The following is a 12,009-nucleotide window of genomic DNA, read 5'->3' on the forward strand; positions in this document are numbered from 1 at the left end:
GAAGGCGCTGGAGTATCTCGCTGCAACCCTCTGCAGCACAGTTACTTCCGCACTGGTCTAAATACTGCGGTATTGCTAGGGTCACCGTTTTGGGACAAGGTCTGGACCAAGGGACCCCTATCGGATCCTGTCCGTCGCCTCACCGACCACACCGCATTTCCTCCGATCCCGCAGTCCGGACCTTTCAGATGCGCAGTCACTGCATGCGCATCGCAGCAGTTCATGCCAGTTTGGTCACACAAACGGTATTCGTTCATTTCATCGGTCCATATTTCTTCTCTCCTATTGCTCGTTGTTTACTCCTCATGTGTCCGCGGTTTGTTGGTAGTTTGGCACGTCGGCTGGGCCCAGAATCAAGACATCGCCTTGACCGACCGGCGAGGTTGCCGGTGGGCCGGCCCCAACTTGTTTCTGGGGAACATCCGAGACCTTGTCGATTCCATCCGCAGAACCCTGGCGGGTTACCAGGTATTTGATCCAGTCAAACACGGGGTTATCATCAGACCCCTACTCATCAGTCAGTTGCGGGTTGAGAGCGAGCATGCCCTGTGATTCAGCGTACATAAAGTTTCCTAGGGAAGCGCGCGCGACACCGAAGGGTCACGGTAGGTGTAAGGGTCATATATAGTAAATACTGGCCTGGCGGTCGAAGCTTCCATCTAGGTCCCGTCTATCTCGTCGGATCTTGGTACAGTGCGAGTCGGTCCGCCGAGCTGCGTCAACATTGATGATTTTGCTTGAATGATTTTCTCATGTGTTGATCAGACCTCGCCTTACGGCAGCCTACAGGGGTACTCATCGCAACCTGGCAGTCACATATTGACAAAAGGGTCATGTTGTGCTGTCTATCCAAGTCCTAAGATTTTGCTTCTTTCCAGCACCTTTGTGAACAAACCGATTGGGTCAGCCAACCGAAGATAGAACTTTATCCTCCATACCTTGGTCGGCCATCGTTAACCTCGCCTATTCCATGGCATTGTCATCAAACCCTGGCTGTCCGCCCGCCGTCCATGTTGTCGGAGACACGATGCTAAAGTTTTGTATGCAAGTGGTCAACCATGACGGTTCTTCACAGATGAATCTACGGAAATAGCTCTCGATGGGCTATATATGCCTCGCAACTGCTTAAAAACATGCTGTAGATTCTTCTTTTTGGGGCCATAATTGCCGCATCTTGATACAGCATCTTGACGGCGGAAGCTGTCTTCACTAGACATGGTGTTTAGCAAAGAGATTCGAGCGGCGGCTATCGAGGCCATCAAGGCGGTAACCCAAAGAAGAAGGGAGGAGATGGTTGCAAAAGTTGGCAGGCAGTTGTACGCTCTGTCTGCCGCCCAGAACAGGGCCAAATTGAACTCTTCTGTGGCGTCATCGAACCCTGTTCCTGGTGGAGAGCAGGATGCGAACGACGAGGCCTTTGCAAACTCCAACGAAGAGGAGAGGAAGGGGAAGGGAAAAGAGACGGCCACAACTCCCTCTTCCACGGACCAGCAGACTACAGATGATACATCTGTAACCTGGGAGTCATCGGACCCCGAGACCGGTAGTATGTGTTCTTGTATTGGGGAGAGAGAAAGAGAGAAAGAGAGAGAGTATGTGTGTACCGCGGCTAACTCGTTTAAAGAAAGCAGCTCTTCCCCTTCGGCTGGCCCCTCATCTGGCCCTTCATCTGTTTCTTCGCCTGTCACTTCGCCGGGCTCTTCGCCTGTCTCCTCGCCTGTTTCTTCGCCTGTTTCTTCGACTGGCGCATAGCAAAGCCTTTCGACTAATCCTTCGACTGTTCCTTTGAATGACACTTACCAGCCACCTGCGACTGTCAGGAAAGGGTTCCATCGCGCCGTGGTGAGCGGCTTATTGCAGCACAAGCGGTGGAAATGCGAGCAGCAGAGAGCCGCGCAGATCAAAGCCAACGAGGCTCAATCTTGTGGCCTGGCGCATCTTGGTCTCCCTGACTCTTCTGCAAGTAGAGACGCATAAGACGAGACCAACGACATCACGACGACGGTATGAACACATTCAAGATCATCATGTGCAAGTTGTTTGAGGGCGGGAAGATTCAATGGCTCTCTTTTGTAAACAGTCATTCATTTTGGAAGATTGCCGAACAACAGACAGCGAAAATACATTAGCGTTCAAAAAAGTTGATGACACTGGTTTTGGGATACACTGCCAACATATTAAATGTCCCAGGTCGTCAAACGACGCCAAGGGGTGTGTATGCCTAGCTAAACAGAAAGTATGTTCTCGATCCGCACATAATGTGTAATCTTCCTTCCACCACATACAAAGTCTATCTAAGTTGTATCATAGTGATGTCTACTCTACATCGTGTATCTGCCATCTACTGTATAAGCCGCAAATCCCTCTCGCTTGCCTCGGCATCCTTCTTGGAAGCGGGCTCTTGCGTTGTGACGGCACCGTAACTTGGCCCCTCCGCCGGTTCCAAAGCCTCCTCCTCAGCGGGTACCAAGATCGCTCTCTCCTGGTTCTTGCGGTCCATCCTCGCCCTCCACGGACGGTACACCAGCACCGATCCGAGCCCAACGACCACGAACAGGCCGCAGATACTGCCGCCGATGATGTCAAAGTGCTCGCCAATGGCATCCACCCCGTCCCAGAAGCTTCCCTCGGGCTCGGCCACGTTCGCGATGAGGGAGAGGACCTGGATGATACCGATGAAGGCTGAAACAAACACCGTGATGCCGGTGAGCACGATGGAGTAGTACAAAATCGCAACCCTGTCTCTCGAAAACGCCTTGGATGTGTAGAGTGCCATCATGAGCGCGCCGTCGGTGGTGTCGAGAAGACACATGCCAGCTATCATGATCGTCAGCCACAACCTGTCGACGTCTTCCATACTTGACTTACCAGTAAAAAGGACGGGAAAGATGAGAATCAGCCAGATGCTGGTGCCCTGCGCGCCATGCACGCTACTCAGTCCCAAAATTGCAATTTCTGAACTCGTGTCGAAGCCCAGCCCGAACAAGATGCCCAGAGGAAACATCTTCCACGGCCGATCGACAACCCTAAACACCTTGCGGAACACATTCGCAAGGAACCCCTCGCCCTCCAGCTTCAGATTCGTCGCCGCCTCCTCGTCCTCCTCATCAACTACTTCCCCAGTGAGCGCCCTCCTCCTCTCCTGTTCCAGCACGACTCTCAGCCTGCGGATGAGCTTATACAAAACCCATCCGTTGCCAGCGCAGAGCAGCAACAGGAACGCAGCGCTGACGCTCGTGCCGATGATGTTGCCCACGCGCGTGAACCCGTCAAAGCGGTCCCTCAGCGCGCCGCTCGTCGCAGCAACAACAACGCACGTCACGATCACGATGGTGCTGTGGCCCAGGGAGAAGAAGGTGCCGACGGTGACGGGACGCTGGCCCGAGGCGATCAGGCGGCGGGTCATGAGGTCGATGGCGGAGATGTGGTCGGCATCGAGGGCGTGGCGCAGGCCGAGCACGTAGGAGAGGGCCGCGGGGGAGATGAGGGAGGGGTGGAAGTGCAGGATGATGCCGGCCACGATCCAGATAGCGACGTTGATGGAGACGAGGAGGGCGATGATGCGGATCGTCGGGGCGGGGATGCCGTGGAGGAACGGCGGGATGGGGAGGGAGGGCACGCGGAAGCGCGCCATGGTGACTGTCCTGGTCTACGGTGTCGAATCACACAAAGTGAGGGTTATGGGGATGAGACTTCAGAGCAAAAGATAAGTGAGGAGAAGAAGAAGAGAGCAAGATGAAGTTGAAATTTGGAGCTCACAAGACCACTTTTCAAAACGCCCAGCCGGCGGGAAGCAGATGGACGGCGTGCCCTCCGGCCGGCCACCACCGATCGCCCCCACCGCTTTGTGCTACCCTACAGTACGCCAACGCATGAAAACTAGCTCACTTCGGGGGTGATAGCGTGCGCAAGTATCTGCGCTGGCGGGGAGAAGTGTGCCGGAGGGGACGCAGGATGATCACCATAACCCCTCCATCTTTCTGCTGTGTTATCTTATCTGTCGCATGGAGCGGCCGAGGGGCGATGCGGGGACCTTGTGTGGGGTTCACGCGTGTCGCTCCGAGCCGTCGGCGGCCGGCGGCCATGTGTGGTTTCGCAAGGTGAGGTTTGAAGAGTGTTTACCTGAAAACTGGAAACTGACTGACATTACCTCAGTCTCTTTCATTGTTTCGATCCGTGGAAGACATTTGAGAATATGGTGTTGGACGAAGTGGAACGAGTGAGCGTCGGAGACTCCAGCGAGAAGCCCCGCCATGTCTTGGCTGTCCGGCTCGGTAAGGTAGCGTCGCGCCGAACAAGGATACTGGAGCTTCTACGAGACATTCAAGTGCGTTCAAGGTCATTCCCATCGTTTGACGGGCGAGACCGTGTAGGTTTCCTGTGTCCGCGCGGCTGTATTTACAATGTACTTGTGAAGGTCTAGACTTGTACTTGGATGGAGGACAAAAGTGGTAGAGATAATCAGAGGCGATGACGGGCTTCCACTGGAGGAGCGAATCCGCCAGCGTATTTTCATGCTCAGTCAGCAATCTTGTCTGCTTTGTCAACCCCCAACTACCCACCTTAGGATCTCATTGAAGTTTCAACTTCCATTTCATCACAATAGGATTTCTCACATATTTTGACCTCATCAGTTTTTCTGTCGGGCTGTGCATCTCATCGTTCGCTCAAGTTCATGAAATCGGGTCGCCTTGTCGCTTCCCTTCTTACCATTCTGTCTGTCGACAGCTGCTTCAACCCCGCCGTAGTTCTCACCATGCCGCCGACTTACAACAAGGCCTTCATCCCCCTCGAGTCGAATCCCGAAGTATTCAATGAACTCATCAGCCTTCTCGGTGCTCCGCCATCGCTCCAGTTTGAGGACATCTTCACCTTGGACGACCCCGCGCTGCTCCCAGACAAGATTCTGGCTCTCGTCCTCATCTTCCCTACGACCCCTACTTTCGAGGCCCGGTTGACCGCAGAGGAAGCCGGCGCTCAGGACTGGATGGTGGAGCACAACGAAGAAGACGAGGACGCCGTGTGGTTCAAGCAGACTATCAACAATGCCTGTGGGCTGTATGCCATTCTGCACGCATTGGCAAACGGCCGCGCAAAAGACTTTCTCAGTAAGTGACCCAAGCTTCCTTGAAAGTGAGTGGTAACTGATGCAACGCAGGACCGGGATCGTTGCTGGACAATCTGCTCTCTATTACGGCACCGATGGACCCCGCTCAGGCTGTCATGGCACTAGAAGCTTCAACCGAGCTGGAGGACGCCTATTCTTCGATTGCCACCAAGGGTGATACAGCTGCACCGGCGAGTGCTGAAGACGAGGTAGACTTTCATTACATCTGCTTTGTGAAATCACCGGATACCGGCCATCTGTACGAACTGGACGGTGATCGCAAGGGCCCCGTGGATAGAGGCGTGCCCGACGAAGACCAACGGGTCGATCTTGGTCAAAAGTCGCTGGACATCGTACGTCAATTCATCGCACAAGGAGGAGACAACATCGGTTTCAGTCTCATGGCGTTAGTAGAGAAGGCATAGTGGGGACGAGGCATCATCTCATCGGCACAGGCGTTAAGCGTGTTCATTAGTTGCTAGCTTGATTTGTACAGTGGTTTTAACTTTGTCTTTAGCTCGCCTGGATGATCTTCTCCAACTCATCCGGGTCCTTGATGGTAGGGGTCAAGTTTTCGCTGCCCGTCGCGGTGATCAAGATGTTGTCCTCGATTCTGTAAAGATTAGCATTGTCACGGTTGGGAATGTTTGGGTGTTGCATACCTCACGCCACCAACATCCCAGTACTTCTCTAGTACGGCGGTGTCAATGTACTTGGAGTGGACGGGGTCCTTGAGGTAGGGCTCGATAATGAAGTTGCAGAAGTAGATGCCGGGCTCAACGGTGACAATGCTACCAGCAGGCAGCTTGCCTCTGACACGCAAGTAACGGAACATGGGGTCGGTGTCTGCGTAGTTGGGGTTACCGCCAACGTCGTGGGTATCCATTCCGAGGTAGTGTCCCAAGCCGTGGGGGAAGAAGGCGACGCTGGTCCTGTTCTTCAGAATCTCCTCCTTATCGCCCTTCAGGATGCCAACGGAATGGAGGCCATCAATGGCAATCTTGTGGGCCATCAGGTGGATATCGTCCCAGACAACACCCTCTTTCAGAGCTGCGGTGGTGTCAAGCTGCATCTTCAACACGATGTCGTAGATCTGACGGGACTCCTTGCTGAACTTGCCAGAGATGGGGAAAGTACGTGTCTACAGCTTGTTAAAATGGGTCCTGGGCACGACACGGTGGCTGGCAAAGACTTACAATGTCAGAGGCGTAGCAGTTCCATTCCATGCCAGCATCCAAAAGGAGGTTTTGCTTGCCCGCCAGGGGAGCGTCGTTGGCTACGTAGTGCAGGGTGGCGGCAGCTCGACCTGCAGCAAAGATACCGTGGTAGGCCTGGTTGGTGGCACCGTTGGAGATGCTGTGATACAGGAAGGTAGCATACAGTTCACTCTCGTTCTTGGCCTTCTTGACCTTCTCAACGACAGCGTGGTGGGCAATGGTGGAGACAGCGTTGGCCTTTCTGGTGAGAGCAACCTCGAAATCGTCCTTGACCACACGGCACGTCTCGATGGCGTTCTTGAGGACACTAAAGTTCTTGCCCTCGAACTCGAGGAAGGTGATGCTATCCAAGACCTGACCTTCGATCGCGAAGACGGTCTTGTTGCCCTTGCCGAGGCGCACAAGCTCGGCATTGACATCGGTGGTGTACTTTACATGGTCGACGTCGTACAACTCCTTGGCTTCGGCAGCGCTGACGGGGAGGCCGGACCAGATAACGCTATCGGGGTCGATGGGAGGGATGAACAGGGTGGACTCGGAAGACTCGAGGTCGAAGACGTAGTGGCAGTCGGCGAGGGGGCAGCCGGTCAGGTAGTAGAAGTAGCGGCGCTGTCTTTGAAGGGTGTTAGACCATTGGCCAGAGGGTCTTTGGGCTTGGGCGCAGGGGGTACCTAAAGGGTTCAGGCTCGTCGTTGTCCTCGATCATCTTGGTCATGCGACCCTCGACGTAGAGGACGCCGGTGGCACCGGGAACCTTGGACTTGACCTCATCGGCGACACGCAGAGCGTGGGCCTTGGCCGGGTACTTGCCCTTGAGGACAGTCTCGTAGTCTTGAGCCATGTTTGTGGCAGAGGTGGTGGAGAAGAACGGTGCCGGTCTCAGGGACGATGCGATGCGCCTCGTCGTCGACGGTGCTGGAGCTCTGGAAGGTCCGCCAAGAGGTCTAGACGGATCTGTAGAGAGGTGTTGGCTTCGGATTCGGCCGATGCTGATCGGGGCTGCTGCAGGAACAGTGGTGAAGGAGGAGCAGAACGTGCGGGTGACGGCACGACGTGATGTTCTAGCCAACATCAAGTCTCTGTCGTCTGGGTCGAGTCGCACGGGGAAAGAGGGGCAGCGCCGTTACGTTAGATCAGATGGCGTGTCGAAGACGTTTGCTGCGTTGCGCCAGCACTGTAAGCCGAGCTAAAGCGCACTCTCAGCGGGACGAGATAGCTACGATAACGAATCACAACACCAAGACTGGTCGGATAAGGAAGCTGGTTCCTTGGACCTTCCCAGACCAGCGGCACCACTGCTGAAGCTACAGTGCAATCGCCAGCTCTGAGGGGGATCACACGGTATGCCCCTCCATTCCCCCACTTATTTCATCTATCAGCCAATGAAATACATGGAGTTCTCGGATGACGGCAAAGCGTCGGGTTAAATGTGTCCGTCTTATGTAATGTGGTCTCAATGGCCCGTGCATCGCAGAGAGCTAAGCTACTGCCAAATGTAATGTCACGATGCACCTGCCACGAGGATTCCCCAAGCTCCTCCAACTCGACGACCCCAACTTACAATCGTTATCCTCAGAGGCCTAGACTTCTACCAAAGTCCACAATCCCACTGTTATCCCCGTTCCTGGACCGTTCCTATGCAAGCTCTGCCGCCTACAACTTGGTACCACCACATGGACGCGGCGTTGCACGTCCACCGTCACGCATCAGGTCCACTGAATGACAATGACACTCCCACAGGGGTCGAATGGCGTGGCCTGAAAGAGCCTCCAAAACATCGCCAGCCGCCCATCTGGAATAGCAACTCGAACGAGGCTCTCCCTCCAGCCATGCCAAGTCGCTGCTCCTGACGCCTGTTTCTGACCAAGACTCGGCTTGGCCGATTGTGTCCCTGAAGAAGGCGCGAGCCAGCATCACTTTGACACGGCCAATCCCGTCTCAATCAAGCCCGCCAACCAGTGCGATCCTCCCTCCATCAAGGACGCAGGATCACCAACCCAGGCCTCACGCAACTTGTTACCTGAAAATATTTGAAATGGCCAGAATAGCCCTTGCAGCCAAGCTCGACAATGTGCCGTCTTGTCCCAAGCTCCCAAAGGGTCTTGTCTCATGCGGGAGAATCCTCCCGATGCCACCACCATCAACCACGTCCGCAGTCAATGCCAGCAAGCCTCAGGCAGCACAGAAGATGCGCGAGGATGGCGGAGCAGCAGCCTGTAAGTCTCGAGGGCCGACATCTCCATCTAGGATCGCCAGAATCTTCGTTCAATGTCCCGGCATGCGACTGAGGTCTGATTTGCCGGCGTCAGGTTGCATTACTCCACCACAAAGTGCGTTTGTCTCCAACGTTTAATATCAATTCCCCAAACTTGGCCGTCATCCCACAAATCGACCCCAAGGGGAATTACTGGGCCTGCAGTCCAGTGCGGCCCATGTCGAGGCTCAGCCAAACCACTGCTCAATGAATCCGAGTCAAGTTTCCTCCCTGGCTTTGGATTATCATTCTAGGGTATCCAGGCTTTGCAGGGCCAGATACTGCCCACAATGAAGGTCATCGGGGCACATCGAAGCGCCTCTACTTGCTTGCTGGCCAGCCGTTTGCGCTGCTGGCCGCCGTCCAGGTAAAGGCCAAGATTCACCAAGACCGCTGCGCAGGAAATGTGCATTCAACCAGACGACGCGACACCAACGTGGACAAGAAAGGAAATGATGTGATGGAATCCTTGGGAGCGAACTCGTCCCTGCAGAAACAACCACAATCGACAGAGTTGACGGAGCTTGGCCAGAACGGTCGCCTGACCGCTACGCACCATGCAATCCGTGTTGGCTGTGCTATATTGCTCCCTCTGGAGCGACGACTCCCAGACCGAATGCACGACTGCTGTGTCTTCAACATGTCGCGCAGGCACAAAATACTACGTCCGTAAGAAGAGCCTATACTGTCGTCGTCTCTACTGCAATTGTTCAAAATGGTCATGTCTGATTTTACTTGCGAAGGTGACCTCCATGTCCGTCGATGAGAGGGAGCTTGGGCTTCGTCCCCAAGTACTGCCCTGTCGCTTGCACTTGCAGACTCCAACCAATCCGTGTCAACGGCGCAGTACAGGTCGGGGTTCTCCTGTGGTACGGATCAATAAGACCATTAGTTTACATGAATTCTTTTTTTGCGAGCAAGCAGTCGTACACAAACGGAGCCTGCCTGCTTGGGGTAAGAATCATCCCCACTACCGCCCAGCCATCGAAACTGCCGTATCCCGGCCCAGCATTCTTGGGATGGGGGCCTGTCAGTTGAGCCAACGCCTTCTTTCGGTGAACAGTCCGCACTGTTGGAGATGCGTCGCTCAAGGCCCGCTTCATACGGCGCCCAGAAGCCCAACAGCGGCAGCAACGTTTGATACAGTCTCAATATTAGCGCTTTCACGGCCCACCGGCGTCTCCATCCAGCTCTCTGTTCCCGTCCAATACGATACATGAGCGAGTCGGGTGTCGAATCCTTCCAATACCACTTCTGCAGTAGCCCAACTTCCAAGCAAAACGAAGGTCGCCTACCCCGCAACCAGCCCCGACCGTCACCCCCGTAACCCCGGCCACCCTCCGCTCCCCGTGGCTCCCTCGCCCGCAAAGCTGCAGCTTATTCAGGCGCCTGAGTCTCAGCAATCTGCTTGGTGTCGGTCTGATGGTAGCTGTTAAATTGACTGTGTTGTTTTGTTATTTTGCCTGCGCTAGCTATATATAGTAGTAAAATAGGTTAATATAGCTACTCTATATAATCCCTACTAAACTGCGATATATCTTAATTTAAGAGTATAACTAGCCTTTAGCTGAAAGCTTAAGATTATAGGACCTACTTAGTTAAATCCTTACCCTCTAATTAGCCTAAATTAGTTAGAGTTTTACTAAGTTATTAAATAGTTTAAAAACTCCTTAGATTTAAGTAATTTGAGGCTTAGTAGTTAATTTTTTTAATTTTAATTAAAAACCTATTATATTATATAACTTCTAGTAGGTATAAAAAAGTATATTAATAACTACTTATAGCTACCTCTAAATTTATAATCTTAGTAGTAATAGCTATACCTACCTTAGTAGCTAAGCTAATAATAGTAACTATAATAATAGTAGTATTAAAAAGATAAGCTATTATAGTAGTAGTAATAATCTTAGCTAGAAGAGTAGAGATTACTACTATAACGTAATAAACGCTTATTAATACTAAAAATCCTCTACTTACTAAGCTAGTAATACTACTTCTTACTACTATATTCTTATAACCTTAAACTATTATTATTAACTAAAGGTTTAATAGTTAGTAAGGGTCTTAATAGAGGTAGTAAGAGTAGTTATTATGCTATATAGCTTAGTAATCTTATTTAAGGCTTATTATTATTTATAATATATACTTTTACTACTACTTCTATTTACTTAATTTAATACTAGTATAGTTAAAACTTATAATAAGGGTGCTCTTAAAGTATATACTTATAAGGTATTAAAAGCTTCTTACTGCTTCTATATAGAGGGTATATATTATATATCGCTTAAGTTAATAGTAAGGGCTTTATTATTAGAGGAGTTAGAGGTAGGGGGGTAGTAGGGGTAGTATATATTATAAGGGATAATATTTAGGTTAGGCTTAAAAGTAAGCTATCTAATCCTAATTAATTTAGGCTATAGAAGTTAATAAAAAGTTAATAATAAATAAACTATAAGACTTATATCTTCCTAATTAAGGCGCTAGTAGTTATTAATATCTTCTAGCTAGAGGACCTTATTATCCCTAAGTTATAATCTCTTAAGGAGGGTATAGTAGTAAGGTAGCTCTTACTACTTTATAAATATATTAGTATAGATTAGTAGGCTATACTATCGTAAGAAGGCCTCTTTTACTATATTAAACTAAGGGCGTAGAAGATTAAAGGCTTTAAATAATATATATAAAATAAAGCTATTAATAATTTTATACTTTTTTTTAATAGGATGCTTTTTATATACTTTATTACTAAAGTAAGTCTTATAGTACTTCTACTTCTTAATAACTATCTTAAAGATCTTAAGGTATAAGATATAGAGGTTAGTAAAGTAATAAGTAAAGTAAGACTTTAACTTATAGTAATTACCCTTAGTAAGTAATATTATTTTATAGCTATAATTTTAAAGGTAGTAGATTAAGTAGTTAATAAACTCTTTGAGGTATAAAATATATATAGTTTTAAAGTATAAAATAATTACTAAAAAAGTTAGTATAATCTATATATTTTAAGATTATATATACCTTTTTAATTATAAAACTATTACTTAAGGCGCCTCTAAGCCTTCTTATATACCTTATGCGTTAATAAGTAGATATAGATATACTACACCTTAATAAGGCTATTAAGGTTATAGTTATACTCCTTCTCAGTAGAGAGGTTATAAGGTTAAAAATTTATACCCTCTATATACGCAGCTTCCTTATAAATAATATATATAGCGTTCTTATAACTCTAGGTGTAGATTAGAGCCTCCTTAATAGTGTTATTATTATTAAGTATAGTAGTAGCCTCCTTATTACCCTTAAGTACCTATAAGCCTTCCTATTTCTTCTTTATATTAAGGTTAACATTTTTAAGTATATACTATATATAGAGCTATTATTTTAAGTAGGGAAAAACAGCCCTAATAGTACGCTTTAATTTAATATTAAAA

At 49.9% G+C, this 12,009-nt stretch overlaps 4 protein-coding genes across 4 annotated transcripts; 2 read left to right on the plus strand and 2 right to left on the minus strand.

The window, feature by feature from the left end:
* Positions 1 to 1,215: 1,215 nt before the first annotated feature.
* On the plus strand, positions 1,216 to 1,977 carry GCG54_00006984 (uncharacterized protein; the record flags this gene model as incomplete). The annotated part of the gene is made up of 2 exons (XM_045406974.1): positions 1,216 to 1,546; positions 1,826 to 1,977. The coding sequence occupies 2 exons, from the start codon at positions 1,216 to 1,218 to the stop codon at positions 1,975 to 1,977; spliced, it is 483 nt and encodes a 160-aa protein (XP_045259884.1).
* A 364-nt stretch (positions 1,978 to 2,341) lies between these two features.
* GCG54_00006985 (High-affinity nickel transport protein nic1) lies at positions 2,342 to 3,634 on the minus strand (the record flags this gene model as incomplete). Its single annotated transcript, XM_045406975.1, has 2 exons — positions 2,342 to 2,817; positions 2,869 to 3,634. 2 exons carry the CDS (start codon positions 3,632 to 3,634, stop codon positions 2,342 to 2,344), a joined length of 1,242 nt encoding a protein of 413 aa, XP_045259885.1.
* Positions 3,635 to 4,756: 1,122 nt separating this feature from the next.
* GCG54_00006986 (Ubiquitin carboxyl-terminal hydrolase) lies at positions 4,757 to 5,532 on the plus strand (the record flags this gene model as incomplete). The annotated part of the gene is made up of 2 exons (XM_045406976.1): positions 4,757 to 5,108; positions 5,159 to 5,532. The coding sequence occupies 2 exons, from the start codon at positions 4,757 to 4,759 to the stop codon at positions 5,530 to 5,532; spliced, it is 726 nt and encodes a 241-aa protein (XP_045259886.1).
* Positions 5,533 to 5,620: 88 nt separating this feature from the next.
* Positions 5,621 to 7,372, minus strand: GCG54_00006987 (putative Xaa-Pro aminopeptidase PEPP; the record flags this gene model as incomplete). Its single annotated transcript, XM_045406977.1, has 4 exons — positions 5,621 to 5,720; positions 5,770 to 6,248; positions 6,304 to 6,937; positions 6,996 to 7,372. Coding segments are annotated over 4 exons (1,590 nt in total), but the record flags the coding sequence as incomplete, so codon positions are not given.
* Positions 7,373 to 12,009: the final 4,637 nt, after the last annotated feature.

This window comes from Colletotrichum gloeosporioides (genome assembly GCF_011800055.1).
Source record: "Colletotrichum gloeosporioides strain Lc1 chromosome Unknown consensus_73, whole genome shotgun sequence".
NCBI classification, from domain to species: Eukaryota; Fungi; Ascomycota; class Sordariomycetes; order Glomerellales; family Glomerellaceae; genus Colletotrichum; species Colletotrichum gloeosporioides.